Raw genomic sequence first — 26120 nt, forward strand, 5'->3', positions numbered from 1 at the left:
TTAAATTAAAAACTCAAATTCAAAGTCTGGTGAAGACAGCAAGTAAGATCATTAGCACTTCAGATCTGTCTTCTCTGTCAACAGCTGTTTGAGCAGGTTACCATCAGGCAAGCTCAGAACATCTTGTCTGATGGGTCACATGTGCTCACATCAGAAAATGTTCTCATGAATTCAGGGAGAAGGTTCAGGGTCCCCCTGTGCAAATATAACCGTCTGTACCACTCGCCATGAACCTGGTAAATGGCAGACTAGCCGGGCCTGGACAGAGTAATAGGAGGTCCAGACGGTGATCAAGACTAGTAGTAGAGGATGTATCGTATGTGAATGGAAATGGTTATGGGGATGTGCTGCCTTTCTGACATTTGACTTGTATGTATTTTTTGTTTTTATTTATGGTTACTGTCCTTTTGGATGAGCTTTTATTGTTGCATTGCAGTTTTGCCCCTGCTTCCAAGACAAATTTCTCCTGTGGGAGACTAGTAAAATTGTCTTATCTTAAAATAATAAAATGATAAATACAGCAGCAGTATAGACAAAAAATGCTTCAAAGACTATTTAAAAATTAGTTAAAGCCTGTTATTATGAAATAACTTAGTGTGAAGAAGTTTTGCATACTGAGGTATTTTTGGTTTTACAGTTTCTCTCTGTTGCCTTGGTGAATTTCTCACATCACTGTTAACATTCGTTTATTTCTAATTTGCTCGCAGCATTGTGCAAAAGCAAAGCACAAAATTAATTAATTATTATTTAAGAAACACTCTTTGGGTAAAGCTGGGCACTAAAGCAAATAAGATCAAATATTTGTTCAATCTGGAAAATGTTTTCTGGTAAGAATCACAAAGAAATGCATAAAATTGACAGATAGTGAGAATGGCTCAAGCAATGAAATAAAAACTTAATGTTTTACACAGAACAACTTCAGCATTCATTCATGTAGTTAATTTTGATTGACAGAAGTAAATTAAAATTATATTAAGCAGCAATCTATTTTTTTTAAATTCAGTATTTTTAAAAACCAATTAATAATATGCTCAAATTTGACTCACCTGCATCTTGAAGACTTACTCCACCTGTGAAAATGAACACATTTTGTCAAACAATTAATTATTAATATCAACCAAATACAAGATTTTTCTGCAGATAAGCAATACAAAGGATGTGATGTAAAATACTCACTTAAGGTCAAAAGCAACACAAGCAAAGTGAGTTGACCTGCCATTCTCTAAACCTCCAAACTCAAACCTGTTGATCAAATGACTAAATACATTAAGTACGTGTCAGTACAGACTGATAGATTTCAGTTTCAAACTGATAGGTTTACCCCCTGTACCTCTCGTGTTCATGAGGTAAGACAGAAATGTAGCGGGATTTTATTCAGTAACATTTGGCACATCTCCAAAAAAGGGGCTGGATTATCAAGTTTATTTCCTCATAGAGGCCAATTCTGACATTGAGCCATGACAATGATCAAGGCTTTGAAACCAATGAAAGACTTAAAAGTGGTCTTGGGTCCACAAATAAAGCAAACAATCCAAAACTGTATATTTATATCAAAGGTGTTCCAGTATCTTCATGTCAAATGAAGCAAGAATACAAGACAATAAAAACTGTTTGGTCTCAAATTTGTCAAACTATATACTAAATTTTGCTTCAATGTTAAGAAGGATCTAAAGGAATATTGGGTAACACTTTATTTGAAGGGGGTTGCATAATACTGTCATAAACATGACATAATACCAGGTGTGAACATGAATGAGTCTGCATGAAGGTTTATGATTGTTATCATGAAGTGTTATTCTGGGAATAATAACACTTTTAATGAAAAGTGGACACTTAATCTTAATTTGAAGGAGGTGTGCTATGGTAACGGTAAAGTGAAACTGTGTAAACTAGAAGAACAAAAAGCCTGAAAGAAGTAAATGAACACTTGGGATAACAAAGAGATTTGTAATCTAGCATGCATCACCAGATGAAAGCATGGTGCTTTAATGTGGCAGCGACTCACATCCTCATCTCTCTCCTTTGACTTTTCACTTACACACTGACAGCAAAGACACGTTTTATGAACAAATGTTTGGTTTTAGAAATAGATTAATCAGAAGGTGGGTTAGTGTTTTCCTTGCATTTTACGACCTTTTTATTAGCTGTGATATTTATCTTAGAATTGGAATGATTCTGCAATTTTTAAAGCACTTTGGATCTTGTACCCATAAAGTACGACATTCTTTGCAGGAACAGATTAAAGGTGTGTCAGTAATAGAGTTTCCAGTGCAGCTTTGTGAAATATGGTAAAAGCTTCATCAACCCCAAAGCTTTTCACGCTACATTCAGTTATTATCTTTGGGTCTTAAGAGGAACGATCTAGAGTCAACGCAGAGCTTCAGTTATTACAGCTAGAAACTGGAGATCAGGTCCAAATCTGGGTGAAGTGATGGACTCCGACCGGAACCTTCAGAGCCACATGAAGACGGTTACAAAGTCGGCCTTCCATCACCTGAAGAACATTAGAGGACTAATGTCTCACCAAGATCTATAGAAACTCATCCATGTGTTTATATTCAGTCGCATTGATTACTGCAACAGTGTCTTCACAGGTTTGCCTAAGAAATCAATCAGATCCAGAACGCAGCTGCTGGTGTTGTTCTGACTAAAACCAGGAAGCAGTAACACATCACCCAGTGTTAAACTCCTTACACTGGCTCCCTGCAGCTCTGTCTCAGTCTGTGGTGAGTATGGAAACCAGACTGATAGATGTTAACGCTGTTGGTTATTGTTAGAAAGCTATTTAACTGTTTAAACTGCTTTTTCAACAATTTTGCTCATGAATGAGGTTGGAGATCGGCCTGTAATTCTGCTGATGAGAGGAATGAGTTACTATTTCATTTAGATCAGATGCAATGACAGGAAGAACTTTCTTAAAGACAGTTGTGGGTTGGATATCAAGACAGTAGAAGCTTAATTTATTTATTATTTTATTTACTTATTAATTTATTTATTATTTCTTCCAAGTTTTCATGGTGGATTTGCTATGTTTGGGCATAGCATTGGCACCGGATTGCAGACTAACTTTAATTTTTTTAATTTTCTATGTCAAAATGTTGGAAAATTCATTGCGGACTCCACCAGAGTGAAGTTCAGATACTACAGTCACAGGAGGGTTTGTCCTTTGTCTGTTGCCAACAAGGCAGAGGCATTATTGATGTTTTTGTAAATGATTTCCACAAAGAATGTTCCTGTTGTGTGTTTTAGTGTTGAATGAATAATTCACCTTCCCTCTTTGTAGATTTCATAATTAACTTGGAGACGAGTTTTACAAGCCTACGACAAAAGTTTCTTTCAATTTTTCTAATGGAGCATTTCTTCACCGAGGCGACGTCTTGACTTTAATGTGAGCAATGGAGTCGATTTTAAAATGCAAATTATCTTCAAACCCATCTATTGGGTTACAGGAAGTGGAAGAATAAGTTAGATTATACAGGAGAAACTCACAGATTATCTGCTCTGAAAAAAAAAGAAAATAATTGAACCAACTTAATTGAATTGCTTCAGTTGGTAACAAGTAATCCAATTAAGTATCAGTCTTACTGAAATAATATATTTTCTGGCAGAAATTTGCTCATTTGAGACATTTTCTGATTAACCTCAGAAATTTCCAAGTTTTTCATAGAAAATTTTTGCCATTAATGTCAAAATTTCAAAAAAAATTTATCTCACAAATCTTCGACTTTTGGAGTGCTTCTTTTTTCTAGAAAACTTATGAGCTTACTTTCAAAATTTGAGTTTTTTGACAGAAATTTACCACTTTTTTCCCTCACTATCTACAGTGGCCCTAATACATCATAGTAGATCCTTTGGATTTGATTGAATAAATTTATATTTATATTCATTAATAAGAACAGGTTTTTGGTCACTTTTTCAAAACACTTGTATTTAGCCAAGAATAAAAGCTGATTTGGCTGAATAAAGTAGGCTTTTCAATAAAGGTTTCTGGATAAACTTGGTTTTACATTTTGTTAAGACTTGGTTATGAAATATGAACAATTTTCTGTACTTTACATTTCCCTGTGGAAAACAATTATGTTGGTAATCTTTTTACAAATTAAAAGTCTCCATCTGCAACATTTGTATCCTTTTTAATTGCAGTTGGGGGCCGCACAAAATTAGTCCCAGGGCCACAAATGGTCCCCGGACCGCACTTTGGACACCCTGTTCTAGATTATTTCCACTGGGTTCATTTTCTTGTTTTTTCTGTATTTTTATCGTGAAGCTTTCTTGTTTTAAGATACCACTTTTACTCATGCTTAACTTTATTGTTATTACACTTTTTCCTGCTCCATCCCAACCGTCAGCCTGTTATGGGAAAGCTGTTATAAACTGGAAGGTTGTGTGTCCTCCATAAAAACATCCAACAGTTTCTGCTCATCTCAGGTTCTACAGTTGATGAGCATAGAAACTAAAATCTGCTACAAGAAAAAAACAAAAGTTGTTTTTAAATTTTAAATTTAAGTCATGCTTTTTTCTGATTTGCTTCCTTTTCCAAGTGTTTTCCTAGCATATCCAGTTGTACAAGCACAAGGCGAAGGTGAGGAGAAACTTCTAAGCAATGCCTCTACTGACTAATGAATGGGGTCATATTATTGTTAATCCTCAAAACAATGAAGCCAGTTTCGATATTTTACAAATGCAAAACAATGTTTAATTACAAGCGTTGATAAAAAAAAAAATACTCTTACTTTACTGAAAGGATTTTCAGCAAGAGCAGCAGCTATGCATGAAATGGGAAATCTTAGTATTGTGGTTGGAAATAAGGCTGGCATGCATTCTCTTCTTTTTACGGAAGTTAAATGGAGAACATGAAAAAAAAATTCTGAAAAAAAATCATTGTCACACATTATATTAATAGTCATGGACTGATTGTTCTCTTTGAAGTGTAATGAAAACACAAAACACCGCAGCTGCTGTTATAAGATGATAAACTGAGTGACTGGACTCAGACTCATTTTTACCTTTGTGACATTTTGCATTGTTTTATTGGTCTGTTTCACTCTGAAATATAACAGAGTGAACTAAGATAAAAATTTACTTAACGCAGGAATAATTAGACAAAAAGCACCTAGAGCAGTATAATGGTTTACATATTGCCTTCTTACAATAATAATAATAATAATAAAAATAATTCTGAGTTTATTAAGCTTACTTGTAAAATAAAACTGCATTAAACATTTCTGTGTCACATTTGTTTGGCTTTTCTAGTTTCTTGTTGTTGTTGTTGTTTTTGTTGTTGTTGTTGTTGTTGTTTTGTTTTGGCTGAATACTTTTGACTTGATTTTTGATCACATGGCAAAATGTTTGGACACTCCTGCAGTAATGGAGGCAAATGGTGGCAGAACACTGTCTATATATTATATTAGCTATATCTATGCAACAAGGTTACAGCAGATTATCTTTGTTTATTTTATTTTAAATGTGTTTGTTTCATAGCTGAATTGTATTAAAAGGTTTTAGTTTTAGATCCACTACATATTATCTGACCTGATCTAGTCAGAATCATGCCTGAGTTACAATGACATTGTAGTACTTAAAAAATAACAGACATGCTACAATGCAGTTTTAAATGTTGATTTAAGAGTTTATATTTCTAAGAGGCTCTAGAAACCTGCAGCTAAAAGGCAGTCCATTTTATTTACCTAAGCTTAATGGTTATGTAACTTACAGCTGAACACAGTTTAAAGGAGGTGGGTTATATTTCCTGTAAAGTGAAAATGTGTAAACTATAAGAACAAAGGCTGAAGAAGCTAGTAAATATAAAGTATTAAATAAACTCTTGGGAAAATAATGTGATTTGTAATCTAGTGTGCCTTATCAGATGGAGCGGTGCTTTAATGTGGCAGTGATTTAGCAGAATTGATGATATCTGCTAAATCAATAATTTAGCAGAATACAGTAACAAACTGTTTATCACAAACACAATGCCAAACGTTTTAAGGTGAAACAGAGGTCGATATTAAAAATTGGCTGTTGATATTTCAACACAGAAATGAGAAATTGTAAGTAATTTCTGTCGGCTGCAACACTGGCCTGTGTTTTGCTAGATGTAAAGAATCTTTCAAACTCTCCCGATGCTCGTGTTTAAATTGGGAGTGAAATGGCGCCATCTGCTGTCGCTGGTACCGTATAGCAGTCATGGGAACTGTGGGTCTGTTCTGTTGCACAGGACGCTAGAAACCAGGTGAAGTATAATATTTGAATCATGTCAGAGTACTTGAGAACCAAAAGCTAGCTATATTATGTTGTGTTTTATGCTTCTTGGTCTGTTTTATCCATGTTTGGCTGTTAGTTATTGGATTTTATTGTCTATGGCGCAATTTTATATCCAAGCATTCAGCTAGGCTAGCAGCTAACTGTTTTCAAATCAAAATGGAGCGCATGCCAATTGTTCACAAGATCTCTATCTACAACGACTGAATAACTGGTATTTTGTGCAGATATGTTACTATGCACAATTTGGGAATGTTATGTAAATGCAAATGTTATGTGATCATTTTTATAGAGTTGTATTCTTTTGTTGTTCACGAGAGTTGCACATTGTGACATTTTAAAAAACTGTAAAAATGACAAAGCAGCTTTTTTGGGTCCTATTTTAAAATAATTTTATATAACTTTGTATTTATTTTTGTTATTAAAGTTTTTATTTGTTTCAGAACACACACAATCCCCCACATCCTCCAAAAAGAAAAAAAGGTAAGAATATCAATAACATAAAAGTTTCACAGATTTTTGTATATAAATATCCTCAATGGTAACAGAAACAACCACAATAAACAATATTTTTTTTATTATTCTACTGTACAAGCACAAGATGTGAATATTACCTGTACTGTTATCATTAATGAAGAAAATACTATTGTATTAATTTGGCATAGCTGGGCTTATTGCATAGGATGACTCAAGATGAGGCAAAACAGTTAAATGTCCAAAAGATCTTTATGCACAACTGAAATTTATTTTGTGTGGATAATGAACTGCTGTGGATAATGAGTGGAACATTGAATTTTCCACTCAGTGGAACACTGAGTAGCAAAGAGATATGACCAGACACACTTTGGTCACATACATCCATACCTATCAATCTATCTATGCGGACATATATAGATAGATTTATCATCAGTTTTTCTCATGAGAGCAGACTAGTAAAAAAGTGGGTAGACTTCACAGAAACACATTCTTTGAGCTTTCACTGTGTCCGTAGTTCCTAGTGGAGCGAGCAGATCGCGGTGGTTGCTAGCCCTGAACAACTGCCGCTTGACCTTTTTTGATACGCGGTCAGTGCAGAAATGCAGAGAAAACAGCTTCTGATGAGGATGCAACACCCAGCACTACTAGCAGAACATCCGCCTCACCAGGTTGGGGACAGACTCCAGTTAAGAGCTGCTGATGTTCCACAAAGTGGAAAACTTATGAGGGAATATCCTCTAGTTTACTTGTCTGCTCATGATCCCTGACCCTCATCCTTCAAAGTGTCTTCAATTTTATTTTCCAAGGATTTTATTGGTGATTATTTACTAACCCATTTTTACAACTGCTGAGGTTGAATGCCGTACCATAAAAACTAAATATTAAGATCCTAAACTGGGGAAAATATAATACAGAACATCTCATACATGAAATGGACAATTTAACGCTTTTATCATCAGGAAAAAGCATGAAAAGGTACACAATAAAATCAATTGGGTTTTTTTATTAATCCCTTTCATAACAGAGTACATATATCTCCCATCACATAAAACATCCTTAAACAGAATTTAGATAATGACAAAATCATACTTAATTTCGTTCAGTTTGACATTTCAAGATCATTCCTCCAAACATTAATTAGCTTTATATGCATACATGGAACCTAAAATTCAAGAGAGTTAATATTTAACATCTTGTGATATTACCACAAATAACTAAGTAAACAAATCCCTGAAAAGAAACAAGAAAACTGAACATTACATTAATCCTACAAATGATCTAATACACAACAGTTCTAGATGTTTGAAAAGCAAAATTCTGTTTCTCGCCTAATTAGGAGTACAATCTAAAACAGAGAGAACACCTCTTATAGCTAATAAAATTTACTGGATTTTAAAGTCTGATTATTCTTTGATCTCAATTGACCAGAATTCCGGTCATCAGCCAACTGACAATCAGGGTAACAATTGATGCCAGATGGCCTGTACCATCTGACATCAATATCTTTGGATTAACACCGTTTCTTTGGATTAGTCCACCTATAAAAAAAGAGAGATGCATAGATTTTGACAATCAATTGGAATATAATCTTAGTAATTACAAAATAATAAAGATGTGATAGAACTTTACCAGTGTTTGGTTGTGCCCCGAGTACCAGTGGTCCAATTGACAGAGCTGCAGAGTCATGGTAAGATACGTCCCTCTTGAATAGAGTGTGGTGACCCGGGTAGCAATGCTGGACAAAAAGGAGAACAGCAACATTAAAGGTGTGCAACTTAATATAGCCACAAAAAGCACACAATGAAACTTACAGTTCTGCAGTTGTTGCTGCTCAACAGACACAAGTGGACACTGCAGTGCAAGTAAATCTCTGTGTGGTTGGTGAAGGTGAACATCCTGAAGGAGAAACGAGACACAGTGGAGACGCCGTTCTGAATCACCTCTACGGTTCCATCTTCTGGATTAGGACACCTGTGAAGCAGAAGCAGATGCATCAGTTAGACTGTCAACAAGAAGACACTGAAATAAATTATAAAGAATGACAAGATGGTCTAATTTACTGCGAAGTAATGAGATCCCAGCGGACAGGGTAGTTTGCTTGGTTGACTGGTGTGGCCCAGCAAGAGTCCAGAACTGTGGCAAATTGGCGCTGATCCACCCCTTCTGTTCGCACCTCCACGTAAAACATCTCATCAACTTCCAGTTCTATGTTTCCATTAGTGCTGAAGGGGAAGTGGAAGCCTTCATCCTCATAGGGGATCATCCTCACACGATACGATCCAGTGCCAACAGGAAGTTTCTTCCTCAAAATGCTGCAAAATCCAAACCAAGATTAAATGTGAGCATCCAGTTAAATGCATGCGATAGACCGACAAAGCTAATCTAATTTGTTTAGAGGATTCAATGATAATGAATAACTGATTAAGATATAGAAGGAGAACTGGACATAATGGTCAAAGGAAGCAAACAGAGAAAATAGTATGATCACCTCTCCACAGGATTGATGCCCACAGCCATGGAGAGAGCTTGAGCCAGAGGGTAAATACAGGAGAAATCCAGATGAAGATTCCTCTCACGGTTGATCAAACCTCCATGAGGATCCACATTCCCCTGAATAGTGTTCTCATACATGAAGTGAGTTCCATTGCTCTAAACAGAAATGACAGAATGCTATCAATCAAGTTAAGTAACATAACTGAAGATTTAAAGGAAATGTTCCAGTTCATGAACTTTACCCTAAGAGCTGTCCCACACAGATGGTCATCATTGTCAAAGTGGAAGATGAGTCGTCCATCCTGAAGAGTCCCGTTGCAGGAGCTGTCTTGGAGATGGAGAGCACTGGAGTGGAAGCCCGCTTCAAACAGCTGGCAGCGAGATACTGACATGGTACCAGAACTGCTGGAGCATTCAATGTTTGCGTCTGCTCACCACAAAAGAGAAACATATTTTGAGATTTCGTGACAAACTAAACCAACTGATGCAGAAAAACTAAGTTTATCCTTGAAACTTGGAGAACACCAACAGTAAAGGATCATCAACCAAATCATGTTTGATTCTGGAATGCGACTATAATTACAGTTCTTATGAAAAACAGAAGGCTTAAATGGTGTTGCACTTACCGTAGCTCTCATTGTTGGGTCGATGATGGTGCTCGTCACAGAAGCAGCCATACACACCATTTTTCTTACCACACCACTCATGCTCTGCGCAGTCCAGCTGTTCACAGGGGTCCATCTCAGCTGAATTAAATATATCAGAAAAGGCCAAGAAAGTTTGAAAACATAAACATTGTGTAAAATCACTCATTATTGTGATAATTTATTGAGCAAAACAAGCATACCACAATGCAAAGGAGAACGCCAGTCGGGAATGCTTAGACCCAAATTGGTGCAGGTTTTCTCATAAGCAGAGACGGCTGAACATAGCATGCCATTGGCTGGTGTATAGAGACAGAGATCGTAAACACAGGAAGTGAAAAATGGTTGTGGGTCAGAATGCAGGTGACAAGAACTGAATGGGCCACTGGTGTTGGTGATGACTCTGCACAGTTCTGTGTATTCTTCTATGAAGCGGCAGTCACTTAGTCCGTCACCAGTACTTTCATCAGTGGATCCGCATCTAGAAAAGTTTTTGGTTATAGACAATTTAGAAACAGATTTTTGTAGGAATGTTTGCAATTGTTAAGATATTTAGCATAACCGTAATCACCCTGCTTCGCTTGTCTCAGATTTCCAGCTGTGGCCAAACTGGTTGTCGTTTTGGGCTAAAGTACCATTGGGCAAAACTTTGTCATCAGTGGGATCACCATTGAAGTTCCCACACATTCCACTGACTCTGTTCTGATAGTTGCGGCCCATCTTGACCAGTAAAGTACTTGAGCCATCAAACTGGACTACGACATCAACAGCATCAAACACTATGTAACTTCCCTGCCTCATCACCTGACCAAACGTTCCTGTAGTGGTGGGAAGAGAAACCTCAGCTCCATTTACCTGTTATGATGAGAGTTGAGAGAGTAAGACCAAAGGTTTTAAAACTAAAAACTTGGTTTTTCTGAACTTAAAATAAAGTTTACCTTGACTCTCTTGTTAGATCCGAGCCTGACATGAACACTCTCTGGAGGATTTGAGAGGTATATATCAACTGATGACACGAAAGACACAAGGTTGTTTCCTCTGTGTTTGTTGGTGGCCACGACTTTGTACTGAGTTTCATTGCTGCTGTGTCTCAAACTTTCAGTGATGATGTAAGAGCATGATCCCTGAAAATGAGCCAAGGCTCCATCAAAGGTGACGTAATGTGGGTCACCCCATACTGTACAGGTAGACATGGCATCATAACAGCCCAGCTGGCCATCTCTGATGGTGCACTCTTGTGCAGGAGTGCATGATGAGGGACTGCAGATCAGGACATTGGGTGCTTGACATTCACACCGTTGGGAGCAACCGTCTGTCCAGAAGGACTCACCAGCCTGAAAGGTCAGAGAAAAGTTAAGATAAAAAAAGGTAAGATGGCACAATTTGTATCATAAAAATCATTATTTAACATTAGTGCAGTCATTGCCTTGCAATGGACGGGTGACTTGTGCAGAGTGTACCCCGTCTCTCGCCCATTGACCACTGGAGATAGGCACAGGTACCCCTGGTTACCCTACTGGGATGGATAGTGAAGTCATCCATCCATTTTCTGTACACCCTTGTCCCTCAGTGGGGTCAGCAGGGTTGGCGGGGTACACTCTGGACAGGTTGCAGGGCAACACAGAGACAGACAGGACAAACAACCATACACATACACACACATACACACTCACATCTAGGGAGAATTTGGAGAGGCCAATTAACAGTCATGTTTTTGGACTGTGGGAGGAAGCCAGAGGAGGAAGCCAGAGTACCTGGAGAGAACCCACGCATGCACAGGGAGAACATGCAAACTCCATGCAGAAAGATCCAAGGCCGGGAATTGAACCCAGAACCTTCTTGCCGCAAGGCAACAGCTCTACCAACTGCACCACTGTGCAGCCCTAGTGAAGTCATATTCAATAAATTAGAATATGTGTTCTAATAAGATCCATTTGTCAGATTTAAAGTACACTATACTGCCAAAAGTATTTGCTCACAACAATCTGATGGATGAGTCTGGGTTTGGTCGGTTGCCAGGAGAACGGTACTTGTCTGACTGCACTGTGCCATGTAAAGTTTGGTGTAGGGGGAATTATGATGTGGGCTAGTTTTTCAGGTGCTGGGCTTGGCTCCTTAGTTCCAGTGAAAGGAACTCTGAATGCTTCAGCATACATTTTGGATAATTCCCTGCTCCCAACTTTGTTGGAACAGTTTGGAGCTGACCCCTTCCAACATGACTGTGCACCAGAGCAAAAAGCAACGTCTGTAAAGACATGTATGGCAGGTCAAAAGACCCCCATAAGCAAGATCCCCATAAGCACACTCCTAAACCTTATTGCCACTCTTAGGACTTGAAGCTGTTCTATCCTATGGATTAGGAATGGGATGTCACTTCAGCTCATGTGTGAGTCAAGTGAATACTTTTGGCAATATAGTGTACCTTTGGAAAACCTTTAAGACCCCATCTCTTAACCCACCTGTGGTCTTAAAAGATGGGGTCATTTGTTTCCCACAAGTTTTTACTCTGTTCGTTGTCCGGCAGGGTTACACTGATCCCAGTCCATTTCAGGGTAACACAGAGACAGACAGGACAAACAACCAAGCATGCACACACTGACACCTATGAGAATTTAGAGAGAAAAGGTTATGTTTTTGCACTGTGGAGGAAGCCAGAGTACATGGAGAGAACCCATACATGCACATGGATAACATTCAAACTCCATACAGAAAGACCCCAGGCCAGGATTTGGACCCTGGATCTTCTTGCTGCAAGGCAACAGTGCTACCAATGGTCCCTCTGTGCAGTCCGAGAAATTTCCAAACTGAGTGCCAGTGTGTAACATGATCTCTATGACTTATTCTCAAACGTAACTCAGGAGCACATAACACCCAAATAGTTACAGGGCAATTAAGATAAAGTCACTACAGCTAATTTATCCCAAAAATGAACAGAAATGGACTGAAATGTTGCGCTTTTCTAGTCATAGACACAACTCAAAACCTTTTAAAACATGGCAACTTCATCCAATTAGACTCATTAAAGTGCATTCTGATTTGCAACTAAAATCAGAATGCACTGATTTTAGTTGCAATGTTGTTGTAATTATGCCATGCCATGTAATAATGTTGGCATTATGCCATGCCAACATTATGGCATGGCATAATGTTGTTGCACATTATGCCATGCCATTTGGTGAAGTGCACCAGTCAGTCTCTTCAATGTTGCATTTCTTGGAAAACTATCACTTGTCTTTTATGCTAATTTTGGATTAATGGCTGCTTCAGAAACTTTATTAAGAGTACAAGAAGCATGCCTATAATGTTTATACATGCACACTAGTTTGAACAATATTTGTTAATTTATCAAAATACAGTGAAAGTGAAGAATGTTGATGCTTTCAAATAAGTAAAAATTGTATCCAAGAATGAAATAGATTTGTGGAGTTCCACAGATCTCCTCTTGATATTTGGCTGATTATTTTGTTATGTCAAACCAGGAGTCATTATAATTAAGTTTTTGCCTTGAAATCCAAAACTCAAATTACCTTCAATATGTCAACGCCTCACAAGAGTTTTTTTTAGGACTTCAACAGTAAGAGCTAACTTGATGAAGAATAAAGTTACATGAAATGACTTACATTGAAATAGAAGCCATCATATTGGCAGCCACAACTTTCCACAGGGACACAGCTTGATCCACTCCTGGAAAAACCTTCATCACAGAAACATCCCTCAGAGCAAACATGGTCACAGGCAGCATCAATGCTACTGGCACAGGTGTGGCCACAGTCTGTTCCACACAGCTCATAATGACTGTTGGCTGGGCACTCAATTCCTTTATACATGAGGGGAAAAAAATTAAAATAAGTTCAAACTCAATAAATTAGTTTGAAGTCCAATTTGAAGGACTTTAGAGAAAAATACTTGTTTTATGGATTACTTTAATAGTACACTGCCTTCCATACTCACTGCAAGTGGTGTTTTGCCTCCAAGGGTAGATTCGGACATTAGCAGACTGACAGGCACTGACATATGTCTCAATAGCCCTGCACAGAAGATCACTGCCTTGACTTCCCGACACACAGACATCAAAGACACAGTCACTGAAATACGGTGCTGGATCCACCTCCTCGTGGCAGAAGCTGAAGGGGCCGTCAGCTGCCTGAATCACCTCACACTGAGCCCTGGCAGATCGGTCATCATTGCATTGTGCACATGAAGAGCCACAGCCATCACTACATGTGTAGTTCCCAGGAACCTTCCAAGCTGCTCCAAAAGCATCTGCTGAGTTGGACGATGCTCCACTTGGAGTGTGGAAGTCATCATTTGGATTTCCATTGAAGTTTCCACAAAGTCCACACATGTTTCCTCTGATCAAGATAAGAAAGACTAAAGCTAATTTCATACAACTGAATAATGATCAGACAGACCCAATCATAGGCAAGAAAACAAAATATTATAAAAGTATTGAAAATGAATAGGACAAAACATGTCTAAAACATGTATTTTCAGTAGCAAACTAGCTACCTTGCTAGTGTCATGATATGGTGTGGTGGAGGTGAGGCAAACGCAGCAGGACCCAGGTAGAATGAAGAAAAATGATGATTTTAATGAAGAATCCACAAAATCCAAACATACATGCAGCACAGGGAAGAACAGAAGGAAAAAGGTCCACGATTGAACAGACTGGCACAGAAAACAATGACATACGACAACAACCCAACAAGAGACAAAGACAACCAACAGCTGGGGTTAAATACACAGAGGGTAATCAACAAGATGAGACACACCTGGGAAACAATTAGGGAGCAGACAGGACAACACAGAGACTCACAGGGAACAGGATCAAAATAAACACAGAAAAAAACCAAAATAAACAGAAAACTCAAATCCTCACAGCTAGCTGTGTTGGTAAAATGTCCTTAACAAGCTTGTTAGATTGCTGGCTAAAGCTCTAGAATATCATTAGCAAGCCAATTAGCAAAATTCGAATCTAAGAGTGTGAGCTTCTGACAATAGCTATGTAAAAGTTTTTCAAATAAGATCAAATTGGATCAGATATACTTTATTGATCTCATAATTCGGATGTTTTTAGGTAGTGGCAGGGTGGCATACAGAAAACAAACAAAAATCCTTTGCAAAACTAAAGTACAAAATATAAAGTACATTTTACAATAAAACTGTTACCTAAGAATGTACAAACATCCAATGATGATATATACTCTTTAAACAGTCCAAAATGTCTGTAAAACTGAGCAAAATGAAATTGAACATAATATGAGACTTATGTTCTACGAAAGAGTAAATAGGCTACCTGTATTCTGGAGACACAGAAATGGACACTGTGCTACTTCCATCATACATGACGCTCAGTCCAAAATCTGTTTTGACAAATGTTTGGGATCCACTTCCAAAAATTGACAGGCTTCCATTGAAGACCACAGGCAGGTTTCTTGTGATTCCATTCACCTGTGAAAAAGAAAGTATTTCATGGAGGATGTTCATGAAATGAATCCTCTATGTACATATATGATCCAGACATTCAAGAATTGAACATTTTATCGGGCTGTGCCAAGAAGAAATGTTTGGCATTTTAAAAGTACTTTCCAATCTACTTCATACAGTTTAATCATCAGCAGCACTCTTTTATCAGCGAAAGGTTGACTTACATCCACAGTACCCTTCTTGTCTCTTGACATACGCACTTCATAGCCAAAGATATCTACATAAACTTCAGCCGTGATTGAAACTGGCAGTCCAAACCACGGTTCATTCTTTGCTTCTACAGAAAACTGGTGAAGGTCCACAGTGTCATTGCAAACTGTTGCCAGAACATAGCGGCAGGTTCCCTGGAAGTCGTAGGCCTTGCCATCAAAGGTCAGGTAGTGAGGGTCTCCAGAGGCAGAGCAGGTGCCATGAGGGTTGGGATGGCAGCCAAACTCACCATCCACAACACTGCAAGACTCCTGAGGTCCACATGCATTTGGGGAACACTGGGCTATACCAGTTACACCATTACAGGTGCAAAAGCTCTGACATTCTTCCCCGTCCCAGAACTGTTCACCAGCTTGCCGATAGCGTCCATCATGAAAGCATCCACAGGATGTTGGAGGCACACACTGGTTACCATTGAGGACAAACCCATCATTACACTGGCACCCCTCCTGGCACTGAGTGTCACAGGTGAAGGGGAAGGAGAGGCTGGGGCAGGAAGACGGACATGAACTTCCACAGAGTTCATAATGACTGTTTGATGGACAGGTTAGTTCTGTTGGGGGGGGGCACAAAGGCAAAAGAAGTAAAAAGTGATGAATATGTTAATTTCAAAGACATCTCTATCAAATGTGGTTCTAGAACTTACCACAGCCTGTTGCATTCCTCCACTGTCCCAGGGATACACCGTTATGTTGACACACCAGTGCATAATCTCGTAGGACCTCACATAGTGTTGATGCTGGATCACCGGAGCGTTGGAGGATATCTATACATGCATCTACCTGCTGCCATGGGTTCACTGCAGCCCAACATGATGTAAATGGTCCAGTGTGTGAAGTAAGAACTCCACAGTACTCAGTGGAATTGAAATTAGTTGTAGAGTTATGAGGTCTGTTTTCCACGCAGTGATCTGCCAGGGAGCCATCTCGCCAACTGTCCCCAAACACCTGGGGGTCACTGACCAGAGTGCCATTGGGTGTACGGAAATCATCATGCTGGTCAGCATTGTAGTTTCCACAAAGTCCACCTAGTAAACCACTGTAGACACCTGGTGCAGTGACACGGACAAAGTGAGGCCAGACAGTCTGCAGAGTTACACCAAAGTCTGTGCGAAGGATGACACTGTGAGTGCTGCTTTGGAAGATGCGGATTCTGTTGGACCCAGTGCTGAATGGCAGTCTGATCAGCTGGCCATCAACCTTTAACAAATTAAAGAAAAAGTTACTGTTTTTTTCTCCTTTACTTATTTAATTTAAGTCTACTCAGAATAATCTTTCAAACTGCCCAAACCAACATGTTACTTGAGGGACACCAAGTTTCATTTTTAGTTATACTTATGACCTAAAACCTTATACACTCATCTTTATCAGCATATCTTTTTGCACAGGCTACCAACCAATAACACTGAATATTACAGTTTTAGATAAATGCCTTTTTCCAAAGGTTGCTAGCAAAGTGAGTCTGGTTGAACTAAAGTACAAATTATCTCCTATTTACACCCACACTAAAGGAATGGAAGTTAATAATAGATCCGGGCTCTGGTAATTATGCATTTTATGCAGTCCAAAATCTAAAACATATGCTATTTTTGAAACTTCTTTAGTGTGTGAATAGTAGTTGTCTTACTTCATAAACATAAGAAAACAGATGCTACTCTTAATTTCATGTTGTTTTATATGTGAAAATGTATTTGTCACTCACCTTAACAGTGCTAGTACTTGCCATCTCAATAGCAACTTGTCTTCCTTCTGCCTCAAACTTTAACACATTGGAGAAACCCTGTGGCCCCTGTGGAACTTTTTCCACAGTAATCATGAAGTGTGAGTGATCAGAGGATCCCATAACTTTGGCAAGGGTCAAGCGACATGCTCCTGGGTACTGGTACATCACTCCATCAAATGTATGATATGATCCTGGGCCTCTGATCCAACATGTTGCAAAGCTGTTTGGTGTGCACCCTCTTACTCCATTCTCCACCCTGCAGGACTCATGCGGGCCACAGCTGTGAGAGCTGCAAGTCATGGAGCCATAGCTGCATGTACAGCGCCTCCCACAGTCTGCATCCAGTATGACAGTTTCTCCTGAGCGGTAGTAGTGACCCTCAAAGCTGCAGCCACAGTCAGCATGAGGGACACAGACCCCTCCACTCAGGATGTAGCCTGAATTGCAGACACAGCTCTCTTGATCAGGCAGGGGGCAGTTGTAGGTGGAATTGGGGTTGACACATGTAGGTGGACATCCTGTACCCTGGGCCTCAAAGTGGCTATTGGCTGGGCAGGGGATTTCTAAACACAAGAAACATTTATTCTCAAACTTTGAATATTTAACACCACTTACTTTTCAAATTGAGACTAGCAGACATACCACAGAAGCCAGGACGTCGCCAGCTTTGTGGCTGGATCCCATTTTGTTGACACTGACTTGAGTAGACATTTAGGGCTTGGCACAGAATGGGCTGATACCCTCCGCCAACGCAGAGATCATACACACAGCTGTCCACAAAAAATCCTGGAGCGAGTTGTTGATGGCATGCAGCAAACGGTCCTGTGCTGTTCTCCAGAATACCACAGTGGGCAGAGTTTCTGTACAGTGCTGTCTGAGCTGCTGTGCAGCCGGCACAGGACAGACCTTCACACTGAGGGTCACAACCAGGCTCATTGTCACCAGGTGCTTTCCAGCTGTTGGCAAAAACCACATCAGAGCTTACCACTTCACCCTGAGGGGTTCTAAAATCATCTTCAGGGCGATTGTTGAAGTTTCCACAGAGCCCACACGTGCTATTTTGGTAAGTGTAGGGCAAACTGATCCGGACATATAAGTACTTGTCATATGACACCATCAGGCCAAAGTCAGTGCTGACGATCACAGAGAAACCTGACTGATAAACCTGGATAGAGCCGTTTCTGAGGGAAAACGGTACGGTTGCAAAGCTTCCATTGACCTGTAAGGATGGCAACAAAAATAGTTACAAATATAAACAAAACACAAAATTCAGGGTCTATATTACAAAAAGTAAGAAAGTCCTGTTACCTTGGCCTGACCCTGATGTCCTTTAACCAGCTCAATATTTTCATCATTAACAAAGACTTTGACCAGTTGTGTCCATGAAACATGAGTGCTGCCCTGATGCCCGTTCTTCCCCTCCACTCTATAGTAGGGCAGTCCGTTCTGACACTGCTCTGACAGAACGTAAGTGCATGTGCCTTGAAAGTGAAACACTGAGTTGTCAAAGGTGTAGTAATGTGGATCTCCACTGACGGTGCACATTCGTCTTTGCACTGTCTGGCAGGAGTACTGAAAGGCAGCTGGCCGACAGATTTGGGAAAAGGAGCAGGGATTGTTGGAGCATTGCAGCCCTGCTCTGGTGCAGGTGCACTTCTGTGCACAGGTGCTGTCACTCCAGAAAGAGTCGCCAAGTTGAACAGATTGTCCTTTAAGCAAAAAAAGAGCAGGCATAATTTTAAGGCTGCTGTAATGATAAATTAGTTTGGGGTGGTGTTTCAAATGTCACATTTAGAATGATCAGAAAATGAATGGGTTAAAGAGAAAGAATTAAAATACTGGTGTGGGGTCAGGAGTAGTCCTTGGGAGGGGATAAGATAAAATCAGCCTAGGTGTCTTATGTCTTTTGTGTTCTTGGCATTTTCTGAATGTTAGGGGCAGGTGTAGCTTTTCTTTTGGGATAGGCTGGGGGGACAGCCTTGCATAGGGATCAGGCGTTGTTTGGGTGATTCTGGTTCAGATTCTGATTCCCGGCATGTAGTTTATGGTATCTAGTGGCTCTGGTTTTGTTTTGAAACAGTGTCAGCTGGTCTGTGTGGTTTGGTTTATCTGGCCTGGGTTGTTTCAGGATGTGATGGACTTGACTTCACGGTGGATTTTGGTATTCACTGTATGGACTTTTTGCTCCTTATGAGTGTGGGCTTTCTGAAAGGGCTGTTTCAGGCTGATGTAGGGATGTCAGGCATGTGCTCTTGGACATGGATGTTTTGGAGGGCTTTTTTCCAGGGGGGTGCACTTTTGCAGGGGTGTTTTGATTTTTCAGGCTTGGTGTAATGCATCTTCACAATGTGGGATTTGTGAGCAGCTCTTGTTTTGAGACATGCTCTACCCTCCTCTGTGTGGTGCTGGTCTGTGGTGACTTGTTTTTTTTTGTTTGTTTGTTTTTTTTTGTGGTCCCTGATCGGTGATGTGTGTCTGCAGTTGATGGTTCTGGCTGTGTCCCTGAGGACATATAGTGATGTTGCTGTCTCTGTGGTTGGCTTGATTTTGTCATTATTGCTTAGCTGACCTGGATGTTGGTGGTTCCTGGTCTGAGAGGAGGTGCTGCCTCGTTCACAGTGCGTGCTGCGGCATTTCTGTGCCACAGTGTGATTTGTTGCATTGGGATCCTTCCTTTAAGTGGTGTGGTGGGCATGGAGGTGCATGGTGAGGTCTGTGTGACCTACTGGTGCTGACAGCCTCTGTTTGTTTGCCTATGTAGTGGTGCATGTGCTTGCTCTGGCTAGCTGTTTTCATTAGGGTTGGTCCGCCTTTTTGGGTCTGATTTATTGGCCAACTCAGTGTTGGCATAGGGTGTGTTTCATTGTCTTGATTGGCTGATTCTGGCTATGGTAGGCTGGGGATAGTGGCCGAGGGTTGGTGCCAGTTGCCACTGCAATCTATGAAAGTGTGGCTGCAGCTTCCTTTGTCTTCTACTTTGTAGTTGCTCGGAGGGTGAAAGGAGGTGTGGTTGTCACTGCAGTAGAGCTCCTGGTGCTCTTTCCTCCAGGGCCAGTAGATAACTGTGGCTATTGAACATTTTTGTATACACCAGCATGATCACAACCACACACATACACAGGTGTTTCGATTCAGGTGTGTTTTCAGTTTTGTTCTGCAGTTGCCTCTAAAAACGTTTTGAATTAGCTTATGCTTTTTTATGATCTTATAATTGTCATTATGTATGCATGTGTTGTTTGTTGGTATGGTTTCTTGACTGCTTTTCTCCCTCTTTCTGCAAGTGTAGAAACAGACTTCTAGGTTGTTGACATGTATTCTCTTTTCATCTCTCTTTTCCATGTCTATTATATTTGAAATGAACCCAAAGAAATGTCCCATGTATATATTAAGTGGAGTATCATAGCGGAAGCCAGACTGCTCCACATGTGAAAAAAAATCAATTGGGTCTCACCTTGGCACTCAGACTACATAGATACACTTACTGCCCACTTTAATAGGTACACCTTACTAGTACCAGGTTGGACCCTCTTGTTTTCAGAACTATCTTAATCCTTTGTGGCATAGATTCAACAAGGTACTGGAAACATTCTTCAGAGAGTCTGGTCCATATTGACATAATATCATCACTTAATTGCTGCAGATTTGTCCATGACTCGAATCTCCTGTGTCACCACATCCCAAAGGTTTTCTATTGGATTGAGATCTGGTGACTGTGGAGGCTATTGTGAGGTGATTCGCACTTTGTGACATGGCGCATTATCCTGCTGGAAGTCGCCGTCAGAAGATGGGTACACTCTGGTTATAAAGGGATGAACATGGTCAGCTACTATACTCAGGTAGGCTGTGGTGTTGACACGCTGCTCAATTGGTACTAATGGGTCCAAAGTGTGCCAGGAAAATATCCCCCACACTATTGTACCACCACTCTGAACCATTGATAAAATCCATGTTTTCATGTTGCTGACATTAAATTCTGACCCAACTATCCGAATGTTGCAGCTGAAATCAAGACTCATCAGACCAGGCAACGTTTTTTCAATCCTCTTTGTTCCAATTTTGGTGAGCCTGTGTGAATTGTAGCCTCAGTTTCCTGTTTTTAGCTAACAGGAGTGACACCCAGTGTGGTCGTCTGCTGCTGTAGCCCATCCGCCTCAAGGTTCAACATGTTGTGCATTCAGAGATGCTCTTCTGCATACCTAAGTTGTAACGAGTGGTTATTTGACTTTCTGTTGTCGTTCCATCAGCTCGAACCAGTCTGGCCATTCTCCTCTGACCTCTTGCATCAACAAGGCATTTGCACCCACAGAACTGCTGCTCACTGAATATTTTCTCTTTTTGGACCATTCTCTGTAAACCCTAGAGATGGTCGTGTGTTAAAATCCCAGTAGGTCAGCACTTTGTGAAATACTCAGACCAGCCCGTATGGCACCAATCACCTTTCTTCCCCATTCTGATGCTCGGTTTTGTCATAAGGTGTGGTTGTTGGTGGTGAGGAGATGATGCAGAGAACCCAGGTTATGGTGAAGATGAATTTAATGATGAATGTAGTTCACATAGTCCAAATCAGGCAGCACGGCAGGAACAACTAGCACGCAGCTAAGCACCGGTAGCAACTGACAACGAAGACTAAATCAACTGGAACTGACGTCGACACAGGACTTAACCAGTACAACTGGGAAGACGGACGGACGGACAGACGCAGACTGCAAACGTTTGACAATTGACAAGGACCCGACAAGGAACACAGACAACAGGAGGGTTTAAATACACACGGGGTAATCAAGGGAATGAGACACACCTGGGGAGCAATCAACGGGGAGGACAGGATAGAGACTCACAGGGAAACAGGACTGAACACAGAAAACTCAAATATAAACACACAAAAACACGGATCTTGACAGGTTTGAACTGCAGCAGATCGTCTTGGCCATGTCTACATGCCTAAAGGTATTGAGTTGCTGCCATGTGATTGGTTTATTCGACATTTGCGTTGATGAGCAATATGTATGTGTGTATATATATATATATATATATATATATATATGAAGAGTTTTAATAGCTTTGCTGTTCTACCATGAAACACAGATTGGAGTTGTACCTTATATCCCTGATACATGTGTTCATTGTTATAAAAAGGTACGCTATGTGACTGTGTTCTTACCACTGAAATTGCAGCCTATTGAACCATGATCGACACGGAAGGCCCAGCGTCCGGGTACATTGACATTACTGCCAAGACGAAAAACTGAGTTAGGTCCAGTTGCCTGACTAGAGAGTGATCCAGGGATGGTGAAATGGTGAGGGGAATTGATGGTGTCATATCCAGCCTGGAAATTAAATGTGCATAGATGAATAAAATTGTTTATATTTCAGGGAAACATACATTTGCTGGACCAAGACAAGGCAAATAAAATATGTTATATTATAGTTTAGTATAAGAATATCTAACCTGTACAGATCTTGATGTGGAGGCTATTGACCCATAATTCATCAGCACAAATGAATATTGGCCATTGGTAGTCAAGACTGCCTGAAATGTTGTTTGCTGGGAAAAATAAGTGTAATTATTGGGGATTAATTTTCAGATTATACAAAAGTTGTTTTATTTGTAGATCAAATTTGTTTCAGAAGTTAAAAACAGATCACTTACTGTTCCACTTGTTGGGTAATAGGCAACTTCATGCCATGTTGCTATAAAGATCCAGTTGGCCTGAAAGTTAAGAGCTGGGAAGTACGTGTTGATGTCCTGTGTAACTCGTTGGAGAAGAGAGCCACTGGTGTATTGAACATAGTAGATATCACCATTGCCTCTGTTGTCTAAATCAGTCCAGAACGGAGCAATGACGTCTCTGGTTCCATACAATGGAAATTGTTGAGAAGAATAACTTGACCATGGATAATCAAAGGTCAGATGCCCATTGTCATTCACCTGAAAAAAAATCATAAATTAGGTGTAACTATTTATACTATTTTGTAAACATTTACAAAAGTGAGGTGACATACATAAATCTGAGAGTAAGACTGCCCGAAATACTTAAAGGATCGTAGGAGAGGAATTCTAGGTGAGCTTCCATCATCTGATCCAGACATTATTGTTCCACCAATTGGATAGAGGGGTCCTAGAAAATACAAGAGGGAGAACTTGATTAAATTAGACTCTTTTTCTGGATAACATAATTTTGTAACATATAGTTTCTTTATCTAGAAGTAAGGTGAGAGGTTATATTATTTGTTTCACTCTGACTACAAAAACCCACAGTTATCATTGAATATCAAATTAAGATTTGATGTTCAATGCATAAAATAATCTGTTTGAATATTATTAATACAAGTTTTCTATCAGTTTTTCTCTCTTACGTATTTAGTAGATTTTATACATTGACTTTCTTTCTACTTTTTGTCCTTTATGTATTGGTGTGACATTAATCAATTTTTTTTTCCTTCCTTTACTTGTTTTTGTTGCTTTTTTGTGGACGTTATTAAAACAATTGCTCTGGCTGAGAAAAGTGCAGAGACAAGCCAGGATTGCTGCCCAGAATGGTATATTTATTGCTATTGTTACTATAATACTTTATGGACCTGATCAACAAAGATTCCAGTAAACTGCATGTAGAAAAAACTGTAAGAGCAGTAAGTGTGTGTTTTGCACCCACTTTACAACAACTGACTGTGCAAGTGATTACAGGAGAATCAGTGGTGCAGACTTCCCTATTTAAAAGATGATGATACAATTCACTAAAATAGTATACAATGTGGTAGAACACAACAGTAAAAACACTTAATCAATCAAATTAAAGCTCTCTAAACCGCTGTATTTAATGCCACACCCTAACACCACACTCCCCACCGGCGCACCCTGTTCGGCTCCATCGGCTCAGTGTTATCTCCAATCTTAACGTGATCATTTCAAAATAAAAAAATATTTACATGACCCAAACATTGCAAAGGAAGGTATGCTCATAATGATCTTTTATCTGACAAGTATGCTTCATACAGCCTAGTAAAGGAACTTTACTGGAACTTCACATTAATATTGTCAGGAGGCATTGGTCAGACATTTTGTACCTGCACAATTCGTGGAAAATGCAGCTGATATAATCTGCATCACATTTTCAGGGCAAAATAGACACTCTTGCAGAGCATCAAGACATAACAGTGGTCTGCTGTTAAGTGATGGCGTGCTGGAATTATTCAATAATCCCGCAGCTGAAAAATCAGCATTGCTAGATGATATTTCTAATTTATTTTGCTATTATTATTATTATTTTGCATTGTTTAGATGTTCCAAATAGTTGACAAGCAATGACTTGTCATTGTGTCTATAGACATAATGACACACAATGTATGATATAATGTGTATTTTTAAAAGAATTATCCAAAGTATAATTTTAATAATATACTTAATTAGAATTTTAAGTATATTTTAGAAAAAAAAGTGGACCAAAATACATTTTTAAAACGAGTATTAGAAGCGTGATTTTAAAAATATATTTATTTTACATTTTTAATCTAATCTAGTATATCCACTTTATATCGTACTAAAAATGTATTTCAGAAAAATACAGCATATTTAAAATATACTTAAATATATTATTTCTTCACAGGGGAACACAAAAAACTTTATGTATTGTAATTCTCAATTTTGCCACACAAAAAAGCTCCAACACAAGAAATGTCACCTATGTTTTGCTTATGTCAGAGAGACTGACAGACAGACACACTGACACATCACTGATGTGTAACACTGAGCATGAAACCTCCCTTATAAAATAAAGGGGTTATTATGTGTGGACATTTTGTATTCTGCCACAAGAGGGAGCTCTTATGCAGCATTATTTGAAGCTGCTCCGACCAACTGCAGGAAACCTGTCAGAGTCTGCAGCAGCATCACTTTGTTTCCCAATTGCAGCTCTGTAATGACTACTGCAAATTTCTCAGGAACCGCAAATCCCACGTTAATCTGACATATATTTTTTGTTCTCTGATGTACAAAAAATATATCAGAGCTTTGTGCTCTGATACAGATACTGATTCAGAGCACAAAGCCAACTAAAAAATCTCAACTTTGACAGGTGTGTGGCAGCGCAAGTGTTGTCAGAGTTTCTGCAACACTATTGAGCGAGTGTGAGAAACGCACACACCCCAAATTATTGCTTGTTTACATGTGGGCTCAGATCAGTCTTTTTCTTTTGGTCTCTGCTATATGAAGTGGTGCAGTCATAACTTAGTGACACAAATAATACCATAAAGAGGGAAAGAAGCAAGAAGAAGCTGCACAATTACAGCTGGAGACAAAAAAAATGCAGCCAAGCATAATTTTGCATGAACTACCGAAGCAACACTTCAGCGCTTTGAACAAAAGGAAATTGTAAAATGATAAATACAGCAGCTGTAAAGACATAAAATTGATCCCATGTACAGACTGCTTCAGGATTTTTGGTTTTACACTTTCTCTCTGTTGCTTTGTTGCATTTCTCACATCACTGTTAACATCCGTTTATTTCTAATTTGCTCACAGCATTGTGCAAAAGCAAAGCACAAAATTATTTAGAACAAATATAAGAAACACTCTTTGGGTAAAGCTGGGCACTAAAGCAAATAAGATCAAATATTTGTTCAATCTGGAAAATGTTTTCTGGTAAGAATCACAAAGAAATGCATAAAATTGACAGATAGTGAGAATGGCTCAAGCAATGAAATAAAAACTTAATGTTTTACACAGAACAACTTCAGCATTCATTCATGTAGTTAATTTTGATTGACAGAAGTAAATTAAAATTAGATTAATTTACTTCTGTCAATTAATCTAGGCTAAAAATGTAAGCATTT

General features: G+C 39.3%; 1 protein-coding gene across 1 annotated transcript; it reads right to left on the minus strand.

The window, feature by feature from the left end:
• Positions 1–7723: 7723 nt before the first annotated feature.
• LOC106913599 (alpha-tectorin-like) lies at positions 7724–20087 on the minus strand. The gene is made up of 19 exons (XM_088001081.1): positions 20018–20087; positions 18600–19000; positions 17934–18510; positions 17271–17854; positions 16216–16768; positions 15524–16122; positions 15169–15323; positions 13824–14224; positions 13493–13689; positions 10811–11206; positions 10444–10727; positions 10076–10353; positions 9855–9974; positions 9471–9655; positions 9224–9384; positions 8796–9047; positions 8547–8706; positions 8365–8470; positions 7724–8273 (listed from the first exon to the last, which is right to left on the minus strand). Exons 1-19 carry the CDS (start codon positions 20085–20087, stop codon positions 8152–8154), a joined length of 5601 nt encoding a protein of 1866 aa, XP_087857207.1. The 3' UTR covers positions 7724–8151.
• Positions 20088–26120: the final 6033 nt, after the last annotated feature.

This window comes from Poecilia mexicana, unplaced genomic scaffold (assembly GCF_051168715.1).
Source record: "Poecilia mexicana isolate PSO_F unplaced genomic scaffold, ASM5116871v1 scaffold_19, whole genome shotgun sequence".
NCBI classification, from domain to species: Eukaryota; Metazoa; Chordata; class Actinopteri; order Cyprinodontiformes; family Poeciliidae; genus Poecilia; species Poecilia mexicana.

Excerpts from the sequence above, each read along its gene's own strand:
- LOC106913599 (XM_088001081.1), bottom strand. The coding sequence starts at position 20,087 with ATGAAAACAGCTAGCCAGAGCAAGCACATGCACCACTACATAGGCAAA. Across the intron at positions 8,707-8,795 it reads TGGGATCTCATTACTTCGCA|GTGTCCTAATCCAGAAGATG; the intron begins GTAAATTAGACC and ends TCTGCTTCACAG. Across the intron at positions 8,471-8,546 it reads GCAGCAACAACTGCAGAACT|CATTGCTACCCGGGTCACCA; the intron begins GTAAGTTTCATT and ends CTTTTTGTCCAG.